Source organism: Hippichthys cyanospilos, chromosome 12 (genome assembly GCF_059441005.1).
Source record: "Hippichthys cyanospilos isolate Australia breed blue-spotted pipefish chromosome 12, RoL_Hcya_1.0, whole genome shotgun sequence".
In the NCBI taxonomy this organism is placed as follows: domain Eukaryota; kingdom Metazoa; phylum Chordata; class Actinopteri; order Syngnathiformes; family Syngnathidae; genus Hippichthys; species Hippichthys cyanospilos.
Window position 1 is genome coordinate 12,745,699 of NC_142380.1, and position 25,873 is coordinate 12,771,571.

The window sequence follows — 25,873 nt, forward strand, 5'->3', positions numbered from 1 at the left end:
GAGGCGTTCACGCTGACTGCCTGTGCCTGCTACTATACAGTGAAACATTAGCTGCACACAAACACTAACGAGAGGCGTAGCTGGCTGCAAGAGACCGACAACTCTGCTACAAATCCACACTTTTTTTTCATGCAGCCTTTGAAGTCCTGGTGAGTACCGTGTTAAGATTAAGATATCTATTTAAATAGCTATGGTTTTGACTTTGGGGTTATGTTTTTAATAATTACGTCACTACAGGAGTGTCGTAATATATATGTTTGTGTTATTGTTCCGTTAAATATTTGAAGCGCCATGCTTTCTTTGCTCTAGAAAGCGGCATTGTTGTTTTTGAACCGGAGACTTCAGAGACACAAGTTTTAAAACGCGTAGTTGTGTGTGAGTGCGTTGTGTGCTTTTGCAGCGTCCGTGCGTGCGTGTGTGTAGTAAGTGTGTGCGTGCAGTAAAGAAAGTGAACAGTGTTGTCATTGTAACTGACGTGTTTCTGCAAGGGGTGAAGGGGTCATCAGCATAATGACTGTTATTATAATCGGGTATCAGGAAATGACTCCACCGGTTAAAACGCACAATACTGTATTCCTTTAAGCGTGACACATGCTGTGATGCACTTTTGATAAACACCTCCATCAACGGCAACTCAAGTGTGGGTTCGTCAAGCTTGCTTGTGCCTTTAAATAATAGATGGCCTCTCAGTGGAGAGCGCAGTATCTTTCTGACGTAAGCTACTGTACTGTACTAAATACTGTACATTACATGTGATGGTAAATGGCTGGAAAGAAGCGGTGATTCATTGTAAATACAAGGCATCAACTGTGGCATCTGGATAGTGTCTAAAGGGTGCCTCATGGTTTATTGCATATTTTTAGATTGAGCCAGACACACACACTGAACGGCTGTGTTAATTGAGAATGGTGGAGCAAAGCAGCCTGTCAGTTCAGGTCAACCAGAAGGGCTGCTGCTGTTTACCTGCTGCATTTTATGGTCACAGGAGCTTCCGGCTTTAATCTTTCTAGATCTTGAATATTTGTCTTATTCCATACTGACTATAAAAGCTGGGATCATAATGTTTTACGATCAGTCAGCACGTTTTTTTGACAGTCATGACATTTGGTCACACTTACCGTTTCTTCTCTAATTACTATAAAATTATAATGACAATGATATTCTGATGGGGAAAAAAAGCATTGAAACGGATGTCGTTGCTTGACATTCTTTGTACTTCCTTTCTTGGCTTACTTCCAAGACATTACACATGCTTTTCATGCTTTCCAAAACTCAACATATTCTACACACCGCTTGTGTAGTAAACAGTGAAAGCTATCTCCAAATTAACAGCACTGGCATTCCATTACGCTCGACTTTTACCAAGTATCCTTGAAAACCTTGATATGGTTTTAACCCTCAAAGTTTAGGATAAATCTTCCTCATTCATGTCACCCAAAATAGCAGCTCCTTAACCCCTACCCCTTTCCCTCTATCTTCACTGGCTTCTCTAAAAACATGAGGAATCACTGGAATGTTAATTACCCTGCGGGAAGAAGAAAAGGAGCTGTTAATTTTTTTCATCAAACTGACTTCAATCAAATGCTCAGCTGTTATTGTGCACAAAATTTCAATTCACATTTGAACGCTTTTTAAAAGTGCGACCGATATGCAATTAGCTTAAACAAACTAGTTTCTTAAAACCGGCTTGGCCGGCACAGATGCAGCACACTTTCATTGAAGCAACACCTTGTGTATGAACTTTATGAAAATGATGTATTGTACAACTAAGTGCAGCACTTACGCCACCATTAGATTTGTTGCATTGAATAAAACGGAATGTCCTTAGTGAAGCACTGACATTGCACTGACAGTGTGGAGCATCATATTTTGTTTATCCACTTTTGATCAGTATGCAGGTCACCCACTCTTCCATTTCTTCTGATATTGTTCACATTCTTGACACTGTCCTTGGAGGTAAAGCAAACTCGCTGGCTGTTGGCCTGTTTGAATGCTACCACTAGTGGTGAGAGCACAGGAAAATTTGGAGGGGGAAATATTCCTTAATAGGGTTGTCTAGTTCATTTCTACATAGCTTGTTCTTGAGACCAACTTGTGCAAGGAGGGGAGGAAGTTGATGGATAATTGCTTCCCTACTTGCAAAGGTTTTTAAGACAGATTAATTTGCCGTGACGCTTTCATTATAATTTTCTGAATAATTTGAACAGTTTACTTTTATCTAATAAATGACCGCAAGAAAAAGGAACTTAAAACCACAAATAGTGCTGCATTCATTACGGAGTGCCTGAAACCAGATTTTTTTGGACTATGAGCTGTTGAGGGGTCATTTAACTGACTACAGGCGCTAAATATAACTCACTATACCACACCTCTTAAAGGGGAATTAAAAGTACATGTGGCAGTTTAAGGAATATAAACAGAGCATTATGAATAATATAGTATAAGATAAATTAAGCATCAAATTCCACCCAGTTTTATCCATAGCAAAGGGCGGCCATTTTGTCACTGGCTGTCAAAAGAAAAAGACATCACAGTTGCTCACGGCTTAGGACATGACCAATCACCCCTCAACTTGTAAACGTGAAGTGACCAAACACATAAAAAAAAAAGTCAAAAAAACGTTTTGACTTGACTTCCCCTTGAATGTCACTTCAATTCCTTTCAATAGATATTTTCCGTGCTTATTTACAATGGTGCATGTTTTGAACTCTTTTTTTTTTTTTTTTCCTCAGAATGTATGTCCACCACCATACCCAAAACAATGGCAGGTGTTCTGAAGCGAAAATTTGCAGCGGTTGAGGAAAACCCCTGCTACTCGAGCTCTTCATCCTCCCCACCATCCTCTTCACCCACATCTTCAGAATGGGAGTCCGACGGGGAAAGTGGGTTCTCTGAGACGCAGGATTTCACACCTCACAGCCCCCCTGCGCCCACCAGCTTACCCAGTGAGTATCCAAGCCGACAAAGCCATCTTTCAAATAATGCGAGCCCCTTCCTTATCTGGCCACTTCCCATTAATGTTTTATAGGAGTGTCTCTTATCGCACTGCAGCAGCCCTATTATGACTTACTGATATAAAAATGCTAACCCGAGGGCTGTTTTTGATAGTGTTGAGAGAATTGTTCACCTCAGCATTACGACTTGTGCGGAATATCATTTGTTTGGGCAATAGGATGTTGTGGAATGTATTTAATTATTGAAAAAATCCCGACGGGAAAAAAATACACACTTTTGTATGAGTGCGTTAACATCACACTGTGCAAAAGTGTTTCCTGTTGGTTTTAAAGCTGCTATGACGTCGCGCAACCGAATGAAAACAGAGGCTGAGTGCGGAGCATGCTTTTTAGACATGCAGACACATAGCCTGAGATTAGCTTAGTCAGCTGGCTTCACTTGTTTACTGACTGGTGGGACAAGAATTTATCCTCAGTTATGTGTGAAGGTCAGAAAACCTTTTTGAAACCAAACTGTTAAATGAGGCAGCAACCTAGTGCATTACCTCACCGAATAAGGATTTCCATCATGTGTTCTTTTATTTTCTTCCTTCTCTGCTGTTTGTTTTTTTCAGTAGCAACAGGCCCTTTTGTAGGAATTTGCTATCAGTTCAAACCACATGTTGATCATTTGGCCACCCAGAGAGTATTGTATGTGACAAATGAGCTTTAGAACAGAATAAAATAAAATTAAACAGAATAGAATAGAATGGCTTCATTGTCATTATACAACAAAATTGTGTATATTATGCACCGTGATAGAATGACAAAGTCCTATTAAAATACTTTAACAATTTTTCTTTCCTCTTGCTCAAAGCTTAGAAAATTGTTCATCTTCCTGACAGTTTTGATGAATTTTTAACCATTCTAAAATATGCTGCTAACCAAGAATGGGAATATTTGATTGTCTCACGTTTCTATTCAAGTCAAATGTTTGGGTCTTTGATTCAATTCAGAATCAATTTTACATTCAAAATCATTTAGTTGACAATGATTTCTGCTTCATTCTATAATGGTGCAATGAGTCATCACGATCTACTCCAGTTTGCTTTCCAAGACAGATTGACAAATGGACACTTTTAAGTGTCATTGTTTTTCATTTATTAATTTTGGAATTGTTAGGGGTTTTTTTCCCACAAAAACAGCATGTGGACCACACCTGCTGCTCTATTCTTTATTTTGATTCATGCACATACCAGTCACAAGAATGGTAGACAGAAGCCTTGTTATTTGAATAGTGTTGTAAATATAAGTGACTTGATAGACCACTTCTTGATAAAATATCATATAATATAATTTCAACCCCCATAATTCAAATGTATATGCCAGATTTTATGGATTGATACAAAGCCCACAATCTTTAGATATTTACAGATATTAACGTTTAACGCATTGATGGACCTGATGATAGACCACTTCTTGATAAAATATCATATAATATAATTTCAACCCCCATAATTCAAATGTATATGCCAGATTTTATGCATTGATACAAAGCCCACAATCTTTAGATATTTACAGATATTAACGTTTAACGCATTGATGGACCTGACGCTGCCTGAGTTGGTTAATGTCCTACTGAATTTGAATGCACCAGGTAGTTACAGCTAGCACTATTGCTGGAGACTTGTGCTATATCATACAATTCATCCCCATTTGTTCTCTAACCTTGCTCAATTTCAACCTTGCATATGAACGTATTCAATGTGAATTGGATGTGTACTTTCAATGCTAAGGTTTTTGTCATGTATGGAGAAATATCAAAATATCTTTAGACTCTTGTGCAAAAAATAATTTTTAAAATATGTAAAATGATGTTGCTGTTTTTTTCCTGAATGCTGCCCATAAAAATTCACTTTATTTCAAAATTTGACCACATTCTGTAAAATCTGGGGATGATTAAGTGTCGCTGTGTGATTATAGTGCTAAGTTGATGATTTATAATTGATAATTAAATGATGAACACGATTTTAAAAGGCAGCTCTCTCTCACCCTCTCTCAGCAGAGTCCATTGTGAAAAAGCCGAGACTGCTAAAGAGGCAGCGTCGTGTGCGTTTCGACCAAGTTGCTGTTTTCAGTTTCCCTCGCTGCCAGGGCTTCACCAGCGTGCCCAGTCACGGTGGTGCCACCCTGGGTATGATCCGTCAGCACAGCGCCATTCACAAGTACACGGTCGCAGAACACGAATCGGAGCAAAGGCTCCGGCGTAGGCAAAGGCACCTGCTCAGATTGAGAGAGGCATCAAAACAAAATGTGAGTGCATTTCATTTCACTGGTATTTAGCTCAACAAGTATACCGTGCGTCATCTTACTTAGTCTGCTTTTATTATAGTCGGTCACCAATGAAACCGTCGGCCAGAATACGGCGGGTCAATTCACACGAGACCAAGTTCCACCCGGTGACACTGACGTCGTCCACGTCAGCGAGGCTGAACTGGACGGCGGAGGCTCCCTGCAGCCATATTCATCCAGGCAGCGGCAGGCGCTCCTCCTGGCTTCCGGGGTGAAGCGCATTGATAAGGAAGAGAAGAAGCAGCTTCATTCGCTGCGTTTGTCCAGGGAAGCCTGTGGGTGTGACTGCCAAGGCTTTTGTGAGCCGGAGACCTGTGCCTGCAGCCTGGCAGGTATCAAGTGTCAGGTAAGAGTCACACAAATAGTGAAAACAAATGACATAACTGACATAACGAAAAGTACAGTCGAAAAAGACATTTTTCGAAAACAAAATGAAAATGAGTGTTTTATTTTAAACAACACCTAACGGAACCTATATTTTACCTTCATAAAACAAAAATGAACTATTAAGGCTGTGCATCCTTCCCAAAAAAGATTATTTAATATGTACAGTATAGCGACATATTTTCAATTGGAGCAAATTGGTTTGTTTTAATGAACTCATATCTTTCAATCCAAAAATGACTTTCCCATTGAAATAGTTTGCTATTTTTACAGCAAATTATTTAATTAGAATTCATCTTTTTGTCAAATAATTGTAGGCATGAGCTTTTAAATGTAACTACGTGTAGTACTAAAAGTAATAAAAAAAAAAAAAAGTTATAACCAAGCTTCTTTTTTTTTAAAGCAGGGGGGAAACTGACCACTCTGCTTTAAAACCAAAGTCAAAATATAAATTAACTAGGATGAAAACGTTCAGTCTACATGAATTGCAACCATGCCACAGACAACATACTGCAGGTTAACTTACATTTGAATTTTTAAAGATTTATTTGTATTGCGAGGGATATTCTTCTTTTCACTCATTTTCTGTCGTTGACGGCAATGGATGTCAAGGATCAACTTTTGCTGTGCAGGAAGTGAATAAGTACGTTCATTCTTTGTCACTGACAGCTTTATAAATAAGTAAAATTAATTTAAACTGGGTTGGTAGTGAATGAGTTAAAAGAAAAATTGAAAAAAAATATTTTTGGGAGGGGAAAGGGACTGGAATGAATTATTGGCGGAGAAGCCCTCAGAGACAGCACTGAGTGAATGTTGGGCTCAACCTTAACAGTGGCATGATCCCTTTGCCCACAGGTGGACCGCTACAGCTTTCCATGCGGCTGCACTAAGGACGGCTGTGGAAACACGGAAGGACACGTCGAGTTTGATTCCAAACGTGTGCAGACACATTACATCCACACCCTCATGCGTCTGGATTTAGAGCGGCGACCGCGAGCCGAATCAGCAAGCCGAGAGGACCAGTCGGCCATTTCGGAAGCGCTTGTAGAACCCGAGGGGCCGAGCGAGACTCATCTTCTGAAGAAGGAACCGTTCAAAGGGTGCCCTTTTGGTTTCTCCTTGGAAGATGATCATCTTGCACTTACCATCCCCACCAGTCCGACGTTTAACTTCCTCTCAGAGCGAACAATGGTGGAAGAGAACAGCTGCAGTAGCGACATGACTGAATCCTCCAGCTCTTCTTCTGATTGCGATGGTGCGCAACTTCCTGCCGGTCACAGAGGAACGCCTTGCAGTCTCGGCATCTGTGATTCAGAAAATAATAACTACTCGATGTGTCACCAACTGAGACTTTTGGGTGCACCACCAAGCCCGGGCAACAGCGATTGTGATTCTAACAGGACAGCACCTGAAAGAATAGAAGCACTTTCAGCAAACTCCCTCAAAGACAATATGAAGTCAGTCACGGCGACAGAATATCTCGATGAAAATGCAAACCAAGTCAAAGACCCCTTTGACGATGAGGATTCCCTTGAAGGCTATCCCAACACTCCCTCACCTACCCTGGACTATTCCTCCAGCAGGTACATGGACCCGAGTTTGTCTTCGGAGTCAGACCTGGAGTTTTTTGACAGCGACTATCCTTCCGGGCCGCTTCACAGCTCATTCAAAGAGCACAGACACTCAGACAGCTTTCACCACCTCCAGCTCATCAGCTCTGTTTATTTGCCGCAGTGTGAATCAAGCACCTACCTCCTGGAGTCCCTGATTGGCCTGACTGAACCGAGCCCAGAGTAGCCTTATGATCATCATCTTTGAAAGAAAATTAATTGGACACTTTGGACAATATGTTGTGTTCCAGGATTATTTTAACAGTTGCTTCGACTCTTTGATTTTTCTGATGTTAAAAAGTCATTTGTTTTTATCTAATACTAAAACGTTTCAGTGAAGTCCATACTCTTTTGATTCTAATGCCAACTTTTTTTTCATGAACTTTTATGCTAACTATTTACTTTCTATTTATACCTTTGCTACAAAAATACTGAATTCTGACCATATGTTTAAACCATTCGAAGCATGAACCTCTGTCTCAAACGAATAAATTATTACAATTCTTTTGGTATTTGTCCATAATATAAGCAGATGACCCACATATGTTAAACTATGATAAAAAAATGTTTACTTTTGTCTCATAGGTTAGTCATTTTCATGACTGGTAGTGAATTGTCCTTACATACCTTACGATAAGTGTATATACTGTAATAATAAATGGAAGTATCTATTTATTAAATTACTGATCTCCAATGTGTTCAATCTATGCCAGTGCACAACTCGGTCTTCATTTATTCCAAAGGATGGCCATAAGGTGAATTATTTGAAAGATATTATGAATACATTCATTTACAGGATCGTTTGTCTTCAGAGTTGCTGAGGAGATGGAGCGTATCGGAGCCAACTGTTTTGGTTAGTGGTAGGCTAAATAATCTATTATAAAAGACCTAGAGGTATCAGTGAAGAACATTCAGCAAAGAACAACGTGAAAGCCAGAAGGAAAGTCGGTTTTGTTGATAATGTGGGACAAAGGGCTGAGAAGACAGACACGAGGGAGTAGAAAATGTAACACCATTCAAATGAATCTGGTCTAATCTGACTTTGACAATGTCTAAACCAGAGATCAATTTATCTGCTTTGGTGAGTATGGTAAAATGGAAAACCTTCAACAACTTGCAGTGAGAACATCAGACTGAGGGGGGCAGCAAATCGCCACAATTGCGCCTTGTTGTTAAAGACATTCGATAGGTCGATGACAGCTTTGCTCGATTATTTTTGTCTATGGACAATATGGCCACGGATTGTCAAATGTGATCATTTTACGTGTCGCTGCTTATATTTGTTTTATATTTATGTTTTAGAATCACTTGATGAAATGGGACTGACACAGAGTTCGGATGTTTCCGATGGAGGAACTTACGGATATCACGTGCACGGTGTAAGATTTTGACAGATCGACGTAATTTTGCATTGACTGAATTCGAGTTTGCAAAAGAATAGCAGCTTATGTGTGCTAACAGCTAACTAAGTAGTTGTACCGGTCGAACATGTCGAGTTGGCAACTCGAATTAGACGCATTTTCTTTGATTTCCGTTGGAATTAATTTGTGTGTTTGTTCGTAATAAGTATGTTATAGAAGCAATTTTCTGTCGAAGCAATTGAAGTCAAACGTCCAATTTTAGATATCAAACCCACTTTGCAAGATAACATCCCTAGGTTTTGATTTACAATTTTACACTGTTGCAGTGTAGTCATTAAAAGCAATGTTATTGTGGCGGTTGTAACTCGAAGCAGTCGAGTCTTCCTCACATTTCCAAGCTCCAACATGCAGCTTTCTGTGAAGTTCGCATGTTATATATAGCCAGTGGTGTCAGAGTTTGTGATTCAGTTCTTGCGCTTGATTGTACTTGAGTTTCTTTTATTGAACAAATGAACCTTGGTCTTGGCAGGTGCAGCCAAATTCACCTGCTGAAAAATGTGGACTGCAACCGTTCTTCGACTTCATTTTGTCTCTGGACCACAAACGACTTGTAAGTAAATGTCACATGCAATAGATGCGCTGGAAAAACTAGAACACGTTTGAACAGAATTTTCGTTATTATTGATATGCATCAGGATGTAGAAAACGACCTATTGAAAGAGGTCCTGAAAGCGAATATAGAAAAAGCGGTGAGCATAGAAGTGTACAGTACCAAGAGCATGATGATTCGTGAGTTGGAGGTGACGCCCAGCAACATGTGGGGAGGACAAGGCCTGCTGGGTGCCAGTGTTCGCTTCTGCAGCTTCCAAGGAGCTAATGAGAACGTTTGGCACGTCCTGGTGAGAATGCAAGCATATTTGGCTTTGTTTATCTTAAAATTTTGTATCTTGTCTCTAATAATAAAATAATTGTTAACGATCACATTTCATTTCTTGAGGATGTGGAAGCCAGTTCACCTGCTGCACTGGCAGGTCTCCAACCACACACTGACTATATTGTTGGAGCAGATCAATTATTGCAAGATGTAAGTATAGATAAAAATGTATGACAATGTCATATCATTTAAATTCATTTTGGGTAGCTGTACTATAACACTTAAGAGTAAATGCTCTTATATCCATAGTGCACATTTGTGAGTATAGTTACAGACATTTTAACGGTTAATTTGTCATCTATCATTTGCGCCCAGGTACTGTAAAAATATTTTTTTTCTCATAAAAAAGTGCTACCTTACCACACAGAAGAGTTTCATTCAGACAAAATTGGTTCTTTGCCACCATCCTGTAGCATCTCTAGGAAATTATTAACCCAGCATCAAGATTACCTGCAGATTTGACTAAGGCCTCAGTCGGGAATAATTCAATATTGAAAAAAATATTTATTAGTATACTATAAATGCTTCTGTCTTAGTTGTAAGACACACCATCAGTAACTGATAATAAGAGGATTGAGCTCCCGTTGTTCAACTTACGTACTTACATCTAGTCAGAAGACTTCTTCTCGCTGATTGAGGACCACGAAGGGAAACAAGTGAAACTACTGGTGTACAGCACACTTACGGATGACTGCAGAGAAGTGGTGGTCACACCCAATGGCGCATGGGGAGGCGAGGGAAGGTATGGAGCACAATTATTTCATTATTTAGAGGGCTTTCCAAACCACTTATTTGGCCTTAAAGTGTACTTCCGGAGCTGAAAAAGAAAAAAAAAATATGGCTCATCAGGAAAAAATGGCATCCAGTCATATTTTGGTTTATTAAAGCAATCTTATAAGACCATACTGACATTTTGTCTCAGAGACGCCATGGCGGCAGCCATATTGGCTCCTGTAGGCAGTGCCGTGGAGTCGTTGCTAGGCAAGTCTGATCAATTTGACTTTTCACACAAGTTTGGCTGGAACTGCATTAAAGCAGACAATATCCAGCTTTGAGCAGTAAAATAGGAGGGCAACTATATGTCTGCATTACATATTAACAAAAAAAGGACCGTCTTCTTTACTGTGGAAAAACCTATCGGTTAGACAGCTGATCAAGAGTGGGGGCACGAACACACCTCTTGTTCAAACTACTGATATATTTGTACATGGGTTCGAGCAATGATATGTGGGAAACATATGACATATATATATATATATATATATATATATATATATATATATATATATACAAACATATATAACATGTGAAGTTAAGTACTTTAGTCCATTTTCTTCCCATTTCCTCCACAGCAAGTTTTTGTTGGTGGCAACAAAACAATCATTGTCTCTGGCATTTTATCAAAGCAGGATTCTAAACAAAATTTGGAACACCAGATATTTACAGTATCAAACTTCACAATATTGTTCCCTTCACGCATCAAGACCTCGATTTGGGACTTCCGGAGATACACTTTCCATGTGAAATTCCTTTTTTTTGCATGTGGAGAGAAACTCCAAAACTGGTCTGATTTCTACTTTTAGTTTAGGTTGCGGCATTGGATATGGTTACCTGCATAGAATCCCTGCACGTCCTGACATAGTAAGACCAAAGACCCCTGTGCCCCCTCCTTCTGATGGGCAGCCACCTCTTTCTGATGGGCAGCCACCTCCGGAGGCGCCGAACCACGGCTTCACAGAGGTACCCGATCAATGAGAAATCGCACTATTATACTCGTGCCCAATTTTGAGTCATAATAAAAAAACATACTTTTTTTTTTCTTTTAGGCACCTTTAATAGCACCTTCAAGCCAAAGTGAGGACGTATTAGACTTTAGACAAGTCGCCCTCCAGGATACGTCGCTTCCTCCACCAATGCTGAGTGTCATGGATCCTGGTCAGTTGAAAAGAGTTACATTTGTGTATTTTTTTTTTTTTTAAACACATGAAGGGGATGGAGAATATGCAAGTTTAAATAGCCCTGGTTACGTGTAGACGAGACCTCTGTGATGAATTATCTCGTCATTTCTATTTTTATCACAGGCTTGTCTGACTCTGAAGTGGCCACGATGAGCCCCGTTCCCGCCGATTTGTTGGATCTGTCCGTGTCATCTGTTGACATGAACAACACCTCTCTTGAGGTGAACTATGAGAAAGAGAACGAGATCTCCGGTATTGGTAAGAGAGCATGCAGAAATTGTCATTGGGGGGGTCATTTACCTCTACATTTTAGAATTGAAAAAGTATTATTCATTCTTTCCATTTTCAACTGACCTTTAAAAAAGAAAAAAAAAAGTCGTCTTTATTTTTACGTTTGAACCAATTTGACCCCCGTGCAGTATTTTGTCCAATTCTTTGATCTTTACATCAAAGGGGAAGCTCTGAAAGAAACACTAGGGAGCTGACGTTTCACTCAGATGGTGACAACTGTCAAATTTCCACATGGCACGGCCACTTAGTCACACTAACAGGTGTTTTGCCATCTCTTGGCTAAAATACTGTCAGAATGATGTGGAAAAAAATGACCCAAAATGGATCAAAATACTATATATAAAATTATTAAAATTCAGTCTGTTAACCCTTTTTTTTTCAGTCTTCAATTTTCGATCTGAACCTATTTAAAGAAAATCAAATCAAAAACAATTTAAAAAGCAGCAAAAAAAAAAAGATAAACATTGTTAATACTTTTTTCATTATCGGGCGCACATTGTGGTGGTGGTGTTTTTTGGCAAACATTTCTATAGGCATGGGGACACACAGCATTTTGTATGCCTGTTTGTTATCCTGTATTTCTGCACACTTCGTTTTTTTTTTTTTTTAACTTTCATTTTATTCAACATGTATAATAGTAATATTGCTCATTGGTTATCAACTGTCAACAGGTTTTCACCATCTGTTAAAAAAAAATCAAACATCATATCTATGTATATATATGTATATATTGTATTACAACAGACATTTGAAGTTGTTTTTACCTTAATTCCAGTAACTTCTTTTGTTTTCCTGTTCTGCAGAGGCACTGGATGAAAGTGAAATGCCTTCTTCCAACCAAATTACACCGGATTGGGACCTCCCGGCGTCCGTCGATCTCACTTCTGCTCTCATGACTAGCCAATCGGATTCTGGCGTTTTAGCAGAAGAAGCATCTTACCTCAACTCAATTCACACAGCAGAGCACCACTGCGAGTCCAGTCATAGCCACAGTCTACCACTAGGTTCGCTATATCCGAACATAGACCCACTGGAGCCATACATTGAAGAACCTCCGAGTCCACCTGCTAATGATCTCCCAGGTGAGTACAAAGTGGAGGAGACACCAACTCAGGAAACTGCAGATCAGTCCAAAGATGAGACTCATGTTCATCACTGTGAGCATGGGGACACCGAGGATCAACCACAAGCGCAAAAGTGCGAGTAAGACTGCATCAGGCCAAGTGGATAGAACACTAAGCAAAAAAAAAAATAAAATAGCCAGTGACAATCCCAATATATGTAAATACAGTGAACAATATTGAGTACACCCATTATACATCAGTTACAAATCACATTTCTACGGCACGCTATACAAAAAAAAACGTTTTGATAAATGTGTGCTATTGAGCTGGCCGACAAACATTCTTCTGTAATATTCATGTTGAAAAGGGGAAAAAGCTTACCTTTTCAAATGGGATGTACTCAATTCTTGAGCACTGCAAGTACAAACCCCAGTTTTAATTTAGTACGTTTTGTATAACGTACTTTAAAAAATACATTTTGTAAGTTCTTTTTAACCTGTATTCAAACTGCAAACGTTTAATTTTCAAACTATTATATATTATTATATATACTACAATATTCTCTTAGAAATTGCAGAACATTCCAAAAAGCTAGAAAAGGGGGAATTTAAAACTTGGAAAGCGGTACAGTGCTAAAAAAGCATCTCAAAGGTATAAATACAAAAGCATTTCTGAAAATCTAATTTCAATTTGTAAACAAATGCAAGTTAAAACTACCAAGTAGCTCATCTGAGATGAACTGATGCATATTGGAAAGTGTTGTGGAGTCCACTTTTGAATACATTTAGATTTCTGGGCCCTCACTTGAATCAACCGGCCACTGAAAATGCATCGCAAACTGTAAATTACGACGTAGCCAGTTTTTTCGAAAAGTTATCATTTAAATGCCAAGTCAATGTATTTACATTTTACAGTGGCTCTACTTAATTCAAACTGGGGTTTTGTACAAGACTGAGAGTTTGAGCTACAAAGATGCTTTAAGCTGTTTTTATGTGAGATCAACAAGTTACTGCTTATTTTATGTTTTTCAAATGTATTGTCAACTAGTGCAAGTGATTAACAGGTTGTAAAACTTGACTCTGAGATCCTAAATGTAGTTGCGCACACTCAAATAACATGCAAATTAATCATATGCAATTACATCCTCACAGTGCAAAACTATAAACATTACTTCATGAAATCACAGATAGTCCTTTGAAATATATTTATTAAGATGTTTGTTCTGTTAACGTAGTTCGCTGATGGCTTTGACTTGCGGTTTGAAGATTCTTTTTCAAATGTTAACCCAGCCTGTTCTTTACGCTTGTGAAGCTAGATAGACCGCCGGCTCCACTTCACCCTCTGCAGTTTTGTCACCTATGCAATATTAGACAACCGTGACCATACTTGAAGACCACAGCAATAGAATAGGTGACTTTTTAAGTGTCATTTTAGTCGTGGGTCACTTGATTCATCGTTCTGTTTCTGGGATGTCTCAAATGTTGCTTAAGTAAAAGTATTTTTGCAAAAACTTTATCAACAAAGTCATTGTTTATTTCGGTGGGGAATGAACGCTTATGTGTTGATAAATGGTTGGAGATTTGATACTATGTTATAAAAACACTAAAACATCGCATAGCTTCTTCTTTCAGACTCAGCTGCCCAACAGTGACGTAAAATCACACCCTTGCAGGATGTGTCATTGTTAAAGCATTCCAATTTATTTCTTTGGAAGCCTAAAATATACATATTTCACAGATTATTACAACAATGGATATTACAGTTCATCACCTAATTAGGGTAATCACCCCGTTTGGGCCAAAGAGCTCACTTGATGTGTTCATCTGCCTTCCTCGCTTGAATACCATCAAGTTTACAACAAAAAAGTTCTCATTGTTGATACCAAGGGGGGAAAAAACTTTCTTTTTTTAAACACTGTTTTGAGAGACGACTCATATATTATACCATATGTCAGTGAGCTATTTAAATAAACTATACATTAGGAACAGCTCTCACTTTGACTAAGGTCATTGCTGATTACCCAAGCACATAGTGAGATTTAATATATTTATATATATAATTTAAAATTTCTAAGATGATTTTGACAACTACAAACATTCTTAAAGAGTAAACTGCAATTTCCAGGTTGTAGTGAATACAACAAATGCCATTCGGATCATTCATGTTAAATCACTGCCATGAATGTGCTCTAAGGAATTGGAAAAATAACTTGGTTTTAAGTAAACTGTACAACAAAAGTGATGCAATCCGTCCACTTCCTCAAAAAAAAAAAAAAAAAAAAATCACAAACCAAATATTATACACAAGGTTAACATGAAAACATTCTGCTCACTGAGAACAGCACATCTAAGAAAAACAAAGTGTGATGATATTCAAGCTCTGTCGTAATTAGAAGTGGAGGTTATGTTCAAGTGAAGATGGGCGACTGACGCCTCCAGAAAGTGTGGGCGTTCCAAACTGGAGATACTCTTTGACACTGTGGAGTGTTTCTAGAATGACGACAGGTCTGGATTCTCTGGAATGTACAATAACATTCTGCGTGCGTGCACACACTCATTCGCTCACACAAACATGTACAGCAGTTCATAATAAACATAGCAGTCAAAGATGTAAGAAAAGAAAAGAAAAAAAAAACACTTCCTGCAGAGTAAAATTGAGTTCATTCTTCAAACTGTAAAAAAAAAAAAAAAAAAAAAAAAATTCCATTGTCATCTCTTGGCTGCTCCAGCTTGGTATGTTCCCTATGACACATCCTTGGAAATATCACACTGAATCCCTGTGGATACTACAACTGTTTTACCGTGAATGGACTTTGGGATATTACATGTCAGATGGGTGGCGATTGGCAAATGACAAAGAAATTGTTCCTGTTGTCCCAAATCGAACTTTCACGTGGACTTCTGCCTATAGTGAAGAGTCAAGTCTCCCCCACTTTTCCAGATAAAATGTTTAACTGTTCGCAGGTCCATGTTGGGATCCAGAACCTTGTGAGGAGAAGAGAAAAAGACCAGTTTTTAGAGCAAAAGACGGGGGAAAAAAATAAAAGTTTAGGCTACTTTGCAGTTTTTCCGCTTTTCGAGCATGGGTTTTCGGTCCCTATTTACCACAAATAACAAGGGATTACTGTATGTACATACATGTGTGTGTGTGTGTGTGTGTGTGTGAAAACACACCTTAAGAGTATTAGATGCCCCAACAGTTTGGTATCGATGTAAAATAGCAAGACAGAATAAATCTCCTCTTTGTAATTTCATCTTATTTTCTTCTATTTATATTTGTAAGTTAAATAGAAAAGTATAGAGAAGTTGGCACCTCGTCTCAAGGTAATTCGTTGCTAATTGAAGCCCTCATTCATATAGACTCCAGATCAATCACATTGTTTGTCGGTCTGTTCCCAAAACAACTGCTATCTGGACCCCACCCTGAATTATTTTTATTTTATACACTACAATCTACCTACATTCCCCTCTCCTACCAAGTGCCCTTTCAGACTGATAAACACAGTGGTCCCACCTTTTCCAACTGGTCCAGCACGCATCAGCTGAAGTACACTCTTATGCACACGCATACACAGACACCACACCGACAGACACAACTCAATACCCATGTAAAAGTTGATTAACATGTACCTGGTCTTGACACATGAGCTCTATTTTCTCCTCAGCTAGCATAGCCATATCCTCCTCCTTTTCCTGCTCCCCGGGCTTATCGTTGGCAGAGGAACTGGTGGTCTGAGACTCGTTATCCAGGTTGATGATCTTCTCGTACACATGCTCCATCACCTTCCTCACCTGCAGCATGTCACTGGCTGAAAGACGGTCCCTGTAATGCATAAAGGGGTACATAATTCAACAAAGAGAAAGCGTTTCCCTTTTCCATGAGGAAAGAACGAGTAAAAGGGAAAAACTCACTTCTTCAGAGTTTTTGCACCAGAAGATGAATGAGGCTGGAGGTAGAATGGAATTTTGTTGAACTTGGGCATATTTTTCTGGAGGGGAAAAAAAATGCAGCTGTCAGGAGAATGGTTCTAAAAGTAATCCGTTGAAAGAATTCAAGAATAAAGCTTTTAAATTTACATCTTTTGAATTTGAGTATTGAGAATTTGAATATTTTTAAACACTGATATTGATTAAAGCCAGACAACCCTGAACAAAAGGATGCATGCATACAATCACATCAGGTACACCTCAACACCTAATATAGAAAGGGCTGGATGTACATAAAATCAAATCGATTTCAATGACTTTCTCAAACTGAAAACGACATTACTCACATCTACAGTTATGTCAATGACCCATTGAGGAACAGTCTCGTTCAGCAGCATCGACTCAGTTTCTCCGCCTGAATCTCGACAAAGCAACCTGCAGCAGAATCGCTCGTGATGAAATTAACTCACTTTTAGAATGTGCAATGATCAGCCTCCTTTTCCAAGGTCAATTTCAAAGTGCTTTCGAAGATGTCGCAGTAACTTACTACTGTATTTATATTATTGTTTCTTCGTAAATAAAAGAAAAGGCATTGTTTGAAACAAAACATATTGTCTTATACATGTTACATATGTTATCAAATGTGTGGGTGGTAATTATAAACATTGGAGACCTTATAGGCTGAGCTCGTCTGCAACAAAAACATCTCCAAACTGTGAGAACATATTACCTAAAAAGTGTTCTGCCACCAGCTTCCCCGAAGATAACCGGTGTATGTGGTGGCACCTGGAAGTATCCGTTTCCTTTCTGGATACGGTTCTCCTGCTCTCCGTTCACTGTAGGTAGGCATGGCATATGAAATGTTTACTCAACACAGTAGTGTTTCCACAAACACTGATTTTGCTAGTTGACTATTAACAATACCAGTCACGATAACAGAATAGAATAGAAACCATCATAAAGCAGATAGATTGAATCGTTTAAGGTGTGTGGTCACTAAAAATAGACAATAAGATGATGAAACTTTGCAGCTTGTACCAGCCTTCCTAACATGTTTATAAATGACGATGCAACTTCAACTGAAAGTGATACTGTAGCCTTCATTTTTTTTTCTTAACTGTAAATGTTTAGTGCCTTTTAAAATAGAAAAAAATACATATATGCACCAGGAGTACTATCGAACTACATATAAACACAATTACTAAATTGGTCTATAAAAGCAAAACAAAGTATGCACTTGATACTACTACTACTCCTACAACGACTAATACCATTACTACCAATAATAATAACATTATTAATAATAATGAAAAAACAATCACTTAAAATATTAGGATTTTTTTTTAGCACTGATGTTCAATGTTGTTCGACAGTCTCACCATGGTTCACTTCATTCTCTTCCTCATCCACCGAATTAATGCGTGTTCTGGGCCAGAACTCCAGCAGAGCCTGAAGAAGCAGTCCACCCAAGTTTACTGCAGGAACAAAGAGGACAATTGTAATCATATGGATAATCCATCTTAACATGGCTGCAATAGAAAAGATCTTTGCAACTTTCCTACATTTTGGGTCGGATCCGTCAGAGCTTGAGAAACCTGCATCTTTTGCCGAGACCCAGGCAGCAAAACAATCACTCTCGTCCAGCGTGATGGTGAGCATCTATCCAACAGCACAGAGGAAATGCAGTTTTCAGACCATACCTTTCCTCATAAAAAGGCTAAAGCTCTTAGATTCTTTCCACTTTTGCAATGACTCTCAACTGATGCTTTGGGGTTCAGCAGCGGGTGTTAAATGTCTGATTTTCTATCGTTATGTGTGGGTTCTGTCACTGATTTAAAAAAAAAAAAAAAAATCTTTCAAGATCTGAAAAATCATTATGTGTATCCAGCCTAATCAAATTTAGTCCCCTCAGTTTCTCTTTTAACAGATATTTAACCCGTATGCTCACCTTTTCTCATATTGGCAAACTAATCATTATATAAAATTATGCATAATACATAGTTCCCTCATTTTTTGTGGTAACTGCTGTGTTATTTTGTGGTAAAGCTACCCCCCCAGGAATTTTCATGAAAAGTATTTAAACCTTATTAATAATTATTTCTAACCTTATACTATACAGTAAGTGTAGTGTTATCTCTTCCCTTTTCCATCCCTTGGCCGTAGTCAAGGAACACAAAGGGTCAGAGTTGACCTCAGAGTAACGGCCCTCGTACGTCTACCTGATGTGAAGTAGAATGAGAACGCGCGGCAGGAGTACCAAGATGAGGACAAAATAGAGTGTTGGAAAGAAGTTACAAATAGTAATAAAGTGGAATGAAAGTGGTGAGAGTAAACTAAGCTTCCCTGTTATCATGTTTGGTTAGCTACATGCTCTACTCTAGGTCGAGGTCGGAGGAGTGCCCGTGGTATGTGTGTTTGTCAACTTGTCTGTTTGGAATGCAGGAAACCTTCACAGTGCGTTTCTTTGTGATATAGCTTTAAAAAAGTAAAACATATAAAAAACACCACGCACTGAGGACGCGAAAAATGTAGCGCAAAGTGGCGAGGGAACACACACTTATGACTGTTTGACCTGTATACAACAAACTTGATATGTTTTTATATGACACATTGAGCAGCTTAACGTTTTGCATTCTGATACAAAAACTACTCCAGTTAAAATACATTTGTGACAATTGAGTAGTTAGTGATATACATTTCTACTTTTAAGATTTGGACTCACCCCAGTTTTTAAATCAACTGAGAACCAGTTTGGCACATAAACCATCTTGAAGCGCTTTTTAATCTCCTCATCGAACTCCACTTTGCCCAGGTCCTCACCTTTGCAAGCCTAAAATCAGACAAGGGATGCATTCAAACCAAAAGATTGATTTGAAGATTGTTCTGTGTGATTTGATGAGCACACTCTGCTGCTATCATTTACCTTCAGAACATCCCAGAAAGCCACATTGTTGTTGGTATCTTTGGTAAGTATGTGCCTCTTGTCATTCAGAATGTGACATTGTATAATACTGGCCCCACCTGCAAATACAATTTCAGACATTTCCTATTTAAAACAAGAAAGAATGCTTCAGAAAATCTTTAGGCTTGACAGACACAAGCATGTTTACCCTTGATGACTTGTTCTGGCTGTGTGCACAGCGGTGTTAAAGGGGTGCTGCAGTCATTATCATACTCTCCTGATGATCTGAAGTTGTGCATTCCCTTTAGAGGCTGGAGAGACATACATAGAAATCAAATAGACACTACACTAGATGTCATTCAGCACTTCACAACTGAAGGGAAAAGTTATCTTTGCAACCAGATAACCATAAAATGTAACTTTTTTTTTTTTTACACAAAAAGAACAGGATGTTGGTATTATGTGGTATCATGGATTAAAACTACACTATAGCCGAGTCATTATGCTCACAGAGGCATTGAATCACGCATGCTTACCCATTTATTAACAGATGACTTGGTGGTGGAGACCCAGATTGCAGGAGGCGGGTCAGCAGATCTGTCCAGTTCCATCTGTCCAAAGGACACAAAGTAAGCTCGCATGGCTGTCCACTGTATTTACAGGTTTACAGCTTTGTTCCTACAGCTATAATGAATTTGTTCTTCAGTTGGAACTCAACACTCCTTACATCAGAATGTTGTAGTATATTGGTAATGCCATAAAACAAGGACCCTTCTTGTATTTATACAGTTTAGACACTAGAAAAAAAAATAACTAAAAGGTCTATTTCCTGAAAACATTTTCCCACTAATTCTGACACAGGCTGTTAGCGACTGAGACCAAGTAAACAGAGTGCCAAATGGCATGGTGCAAAAAAGCTCAAGTTGAATTTAAAATGCAATTATTTGGAGGTAAAGTGGTACCTCAAGATCTGTAAAAGCTCGCATGGCTGTCCACTGTATTTACAGGTTTACAGCTTTGTTCCTACAGCTATAATGAATTTGTTCTTCAGTTGGAACTCAACACTCCTTACATCAGAATGTTGTAGTATATTGGTAATACCATAAAACAAGGACCCTTCTTGTATTTATACAGTTTAGACACTAGAAAAAAAAATAACTAAAAGGTCTATTTCCTGAAAACATTTTCCCACTAATTCTGACACAGGCTGTTAGCGACTGAGACCAAGTAAACAGAGTGCCAAATGGCACGGTGCAAAAAAGCTCAAGTTGAATTTAAAATGCAATTATTTGGAGGTAAAGTAGTACCTCAAGATCTGTAAATAAATAAATAAACAAATAAATGAATAAATAAATAAACTCAATATATGAAACAATATCTGAAGATTTTTTTGACCCATTACATTAAAAACGATTGTGGAGGTATGAAAATTTGAGAATTTTGTGCATTGTCGACTATAGACTAATTTCTGTCATCTTGCTCTCTCCTTGCTTAGCTCCTGCCCTGATGCTAGTTGTTTACCATCCTGTGATGAGGAGGGTTAACATGGAACCTGTGGTAATGAGGCAGTTATTCGAAGAGTGGGTCAAACTATGTTCCAGTCCAACCGTGAAGAAATATCTAGTAGAGAACCGATTCCCTCTGAAATGTCTGCTGGTTCTGGATAAAGCCCCTGCTGACTCTCCGGTCTCAAGGATGATATCCTCAAAGGGTTTTCATCCATCAAGGTTCTCTACCTTCCACCGAACACCACCTGCCTCCTCCAGCCCATTATTATTATTATTATTATTATTATTATTATTATTATGATTATTATTACACTCCTCCACTGTTATTGCTTTCAGATGTTGACTAACTCGCAAGGTTAAGTTACACATTTTTGGTCTTTGGTCTTTTTTTTTTTTGGTTGGCACGAATTAGATGATTCACATAAGAAACTGGAGAAACTCGAGATACAAAAAAAAAAAAAAAAAAAATCACTATAAGGAAGCCATCCCAGAATTAATTCATCTTGCACCTCTAAGTACCACTGTATGTATAAACAAGCGATGGAGCCCAAGGGTCAACAGTATTCGGGGGCCTATCGTACAAACAAAAAACAAATCCTAATTTGTTGATTTTTTTTCTGTAAATCACGTTAGACTGTTAGAAAGATGTGACCAACCGGCATCTGTGCAGTGCCATGACCTTAATTGCTAGGAAAGGGCCAATCAGATGTCTTAATAGTTTCATACAATTCTGTAATTGTTGAACTTTTTGTCAACCACTTTGCCAATGCACCAGTAGCGTGCCGAGGGGCCTATCATTAAATTGACTGCCTGACACGAACAGTTTGGGCACTGAGATTCATGAATCAAGCAAAACCATGATTACTATTCCGTTTCTCTTGGTTCAGATTTTTAAAATGTCAGTGATAAGTTTCGATTCCAAGTTAGCTCCGCCGAAGAAGCACAAACGTAGGAAGATCATTCGGGTTGGCACATAGCACCTATTGCCTCAGAATCTGCAGCGCAGTTACACCACAGCTAGTCCCTATTTGTCACTCCTCGGCCAACCCTGGCGCCCACTCTCTGGGCACTGGCGCAAGGAATGTGTGGGCCAAAGCAGTGACACACACTGACGCAGGGTTCTTCCGCAGATGTTCTCAGCTGCAGCGCTCACCAAGACACAGCTGTGGTGGAGGTCTGCGATTTTGCCAGGCTAGCCACCTTGTCGGCGATTAGCAGTACAACTGGTTCGGATTCCTAACCCAAAACCAGAATTGGCCAACAGTGAACCAACAAGTGTAAGTGCAACTAACAGTGAATCAATACATAATCGCAAATATCTAACCCTTATCCGTTGCCGCTTATACTCCTTAGGGCAGGGGCACTCGAGGACCGACTTTGGACACCCCTGCCTTAGGGTCTCTGGCTACCTGGTGTCTAACCCAGCAGTCTTCGGGCAGTAGGTGGGGGACACCCTGGGCTTGGTTGCCAGCCAATCGCAGACAAAGGCATATATCAAGCTAATGTTTGCTCTACACAGCAGCAAGATAGGTACATAAGTATACACATAGTTATTGTAACAGACAGCTTGGATTTTATTTCCTTGCTTGTGAGATTTTCACGACATTGATAGAAATGCTGATCTTGTGATTAGAGAAATATTGGTGTGGAGGTGAATACAGATGGATCAAAGCAAGCCATTTTTGACCACTCTTTTTGTGTTTCTTTGAGGTACTAAAAATATTTTCATTTGTTTGTCTACATAGTGTAAGGAGTGGCTTCTTACTTTAAGCACTGGGGCCTTCTCCTCACAGATGAGAACACGGATGTCTGGGTTGCGAAGGTCTGTGCAATAAATCTTCTTGTCTCGACCGCCGGAATAGACGTGTGTGAAAGCCTCGTTGACCTGCAGGGCCCAAACGCCTTCATCATGCACACGATAGGTGGCGATGCATCGCTGCTGACCAAGGGACCACAGACGAATCGTTCCATCCGAACTGCCCGACAGGCACTGCAGAGGCATCAAGGCAGAATTGTAGTTAAGAAAAAAAAAATCATTTCATAATCTACCAGCCACTAGTGAATTTTAAAAGTGGAACTCACTTGAGTACCATCCCTATTCAAAAGCAGCGACTTGACATTATCCGTATGGCCTTTTAGCTTCATCAGTTTTGCGCATGTTCGTGGATCCCACACTCTCAGCACCTTGGGTAAAACAATTAGGGCTTGAAGAGAGGTAATAGGTGACAACAAATGCAAGGATGCTTGTCAGGTCAAGTAAATACATTGTCCAGGATATAATTAAAAAAAACAAAAAACGCAGAATTAACATTAAAAAATTGAATACAGTTTCCTTTTAATGTTTCAGTTCTATCAGTGGGCTACTCACTCAACAATTTGTGTCCATATTAACTATTACAAGTCAGAGTCTTCTACCTATACGATGGTTGGCCAAGCACAAGTTGATCAAAATAGATAGACAATCATTTTTGTGTTTAGAGACTCTTGGTTAGGGCTAGGTGATACATACAACTGAAATGTTGACGCATGTCCTAAACAAAAGGGTTCTTCTAGATAAGGATAAAAGCACTTTAACGCTGTTGGGTTCAGAAGTGTTCAGCCCTTGACGGGGACTATGTTGAAAAATAAATGTTCAAAACTGTTTTTATTTTTAGTTTTTCCTGATGTTAAAGACATATCATACATCCCTTATAAATGGCTGTCAATGTACTAGTACTTTTTGGCATCCTTAATCAGGTATCTGAATGTTTTATTTATATGGCTGAGCGTTGATGCATTGGCAAGAAAGAGAGAGTGACAAGGATGAGTTAAATCAGTGGTTCTCAAAGTGGGGTCTGCGTACCATCAGGGGGTCTTTGATGTGTTTATTTTCAAGTTGGCCTCCACAACACGGCCATGTCTTTTTTAATGGCTCAAATTCAAATCAATCAATATATGAATGTTGACAAATTAATGTGCGTACTAAATAAAACATGTACTGATGACCCGTTGAAGTCTTCACCAGTGCATACGAGTGACGAGCTTTGATTAGAACTTCCACACAGATCAAAGCTTAAGACAATCAGTGTGAAAAGGGAGAGACAAGCCTGACCTTTTCTGTGGATCCGGACACTATCACTGTGCCCATCTGGTTCATAGCCAGACTGTAGATTGAATCCTTGTTCCCACTGAGTGACGAAGCTGTCGCACACAAAATGTACTTAGTCATGCAATGTAAGAGACAATGCACTGACCAGATGGTAACAAGGCTTTGACCAATATGGAACAGTGGAAACACAACCTACTTGTTACAGTGTTGTTGGAAGCAGTGAGTGCTGTAAGAGTATTGACATCCCAGAGAAATATCTGTCGGTCAAGCCCTGCAGATGCCACTAGCTCCTTGTCCTTAGCATAAGCTAAGGCTTTCACATAGTCTTTGTGCGTTCGTAACGTTGACATACAGAACCCTTTATGTGCATTCCATACTTTTACTGTCGTATCCGAAGAAGCTGATATCACTGAAATCAAGTGAACAAGTCAGTTTATATTAGGCAGACCAGCTGTAATTCAAGCCTATTGAAGGCCAAAACCATTACAACGTTGATTGAACTTACATGTTTTCCCATTGCAACAAAGAACTATGTCATTGACCCAGTCTGTATGATGCTCCATTGAAGCAATATATGGGTCCTGCTACAATGACAAAAGGGTAAATACAATACATGCAGGCTTTAATCTGGAGTTCAGGATTGCCAGATAAGACAGCACAGTGAGATTCAATACCTTGTGCTGGTAGACACTCCATATTCGGATGATTGAATCTCTTCCAGCTGTGAAGAGTCGGTTCAAAGCAGGGTCTAGTTGGAGAGCATTCACCCCATTTCTGTTGTACTTCTCCACCTCATCTCTAATTACGTAAGATACCTGAAGCAGCAAAATTGGTAATGAAAATACTGAGGTCGGGCTGCTCCAGACATGACCTCTGAATCCCACCACCTATGAAGTCCGAACTATTGTTTACATTATCATGTATGTCCCGCACGCATTGGTTAACCAGGAGCATTGTGACTCATTTGAACGACGGGATGTACGATGACAAATAAGTTTACGCATTTATATAGGAAGCGATACCTGGTGTAGATCTTAAATTTTCACTTACTAAATCCATATTGGTAGGAGGCAGTTACTATACACCGAGCCAATCTACGTCCGTTCCCCAGCAATTAGACCTAGCCCACTAAGAGTGACGCAAAGCTATTGAAAATAGCAAAAGTATTTCAGCACACACGTCACGGGTAACAAAGGTGATGACGGGGGGCGCAGTTACGTGACACGTGCTTGTTGAATAAATGAAGACAAAAGTATGATTTTTGGCGCCGACGTTAGCACAAAATGCTGTACACTAAGCTAAGCTAGCTAAATTAGCCGGCTTGACTTTGAAGAGTCGTAACAGCGAGGCTGCTCTTTCGTGACTATTATTCATGGTCGTCCATTAACCACGAAAGACTTGTTTAAACTGACAGCCATGCCGTAAACGCTGCCAGGTGATCGGTGATAAAGCAACTATTCGAATTTACCTGTACTTTTCTCCGCCCAGCAGCATTTTGCCTGTGATGCGTGGCCATCTTGCATGTTGACAGTGAATTCATGTGATGCTACATCCGGGACACA

General features: G+C 39.3%; 3 protein-coding genes across 4 annotated transcripts; 2 read left to right on the plus strand and 1 right to left on the minus strand.

Moving 5' to 3' along the window:
- LOC148414924 (cysteine/serine-rich nuclear protein 1-like) lies at nucleotides 1–7,959 on the plus strand. Its single transcript, XM_088429669.1, has 5 exons — nucleotides 1–149; nucleotides 2,733–2,945; nucleotides 4,996–5,246; nucleotides 5,326–5,631; nucleotides 6,525–7,959. Exons 2-5 carry the CDS (start codon nucleotides 2,738–2,740, stop codon nucleotides 7,464–7,466), a joined length of 1,707 nt encoding a protein of 568 aa, XP_088285795.1. The 5' UTR covers nucleotides 1–149; nucleotides 2,733–2,737; the 3' UTR covers nucleotides 7,467–7,959.
- Nucleotides 7,960–8,495: 536 nt separating this feature from the next.
- LOC148414925 (Golgi reassembly-stacking protein 1-like) lies at nucleotides 8,496–14,499 on the plus strand. Its single transcript, XM_088429280.1, has 9 exons — nucleotides 8,496–8,658; nucleotides 9,170–9,250; nucleotides 9,336–9,539; nucleotides 9,638–9,724; nucleotides 10,186–10,316; nucleotides 11,158–11,314; nucleotides 11,401–11,509; nucleotides 11,656–11,790; nucleotides 12,627–14,499. The coding sequence occupies exons 1-9, from the start codon at nucleotides 8,596–8,598 to the stop codon at nucleotides 13,028–13,030; spliced, it is 1,371 nt and encodes a 456-aa protein (XP_088285406.1). The 5' UTR covers nucleotides 8,496–8,595; the 3' UTR covers nucleotides 13,031–14,499.
- On the minus strand, nucleotides 14,399–25,866 carry LOC148414926 (WD repeat-containing protein 48). 2 transcript variants are annotated; one of them, XM_088429278.1, is made up of 18 exons: nucleotides 25,780–25,866; nucleotides 24,986–25,126; nucleotides 24,817–24,892; nucleotides 24,508–24,720; nucleotides 24,315–24,403; nucleotides 23,306–23,407; nucleotides 22,989–23,213; nucleotides 20,252–20,326; nucleotides 19,924–20,026; nucleotides 19,737–19,834; nucleotides 19,536–19,643; nucleotides 18,376–18,472; nucleotides 18,193–18,288; nucleotides 17,544–17,649; nucleotides 17,161–17,248; nucleotides 16,799–16,875; nucleotides 16,517–16,709; nucleotides 14,399–15,871 (listed from the first exon to the last, which is right to left on the minus strand). In XM_088429278.1, the coding sequence occupies exons 1-18, from the start codon at nucleotides 25,849–25,851 to the stop codon at nucleotides 15,776–15,778; spliced, it is 2,055 nt and encodes a 684-aa protein (XP_088285404.1). In that variant the 5' UTR covers nucleotides 25,852–25,866; the 3' UTR covers nucleotides 14,399–15,775. The 2 variants fall into 2 exon arrangements, with proteins under 2 accessions (XP_088285404.1, XP_088285403.1); XM_088429277.1 differs by having other exon boundaries at nucleotides 24,817–24,895; nucleotides 25,780–25,863.
- Nucleotides 25,867–25,873: the final 7 nt, after the last annotated feature.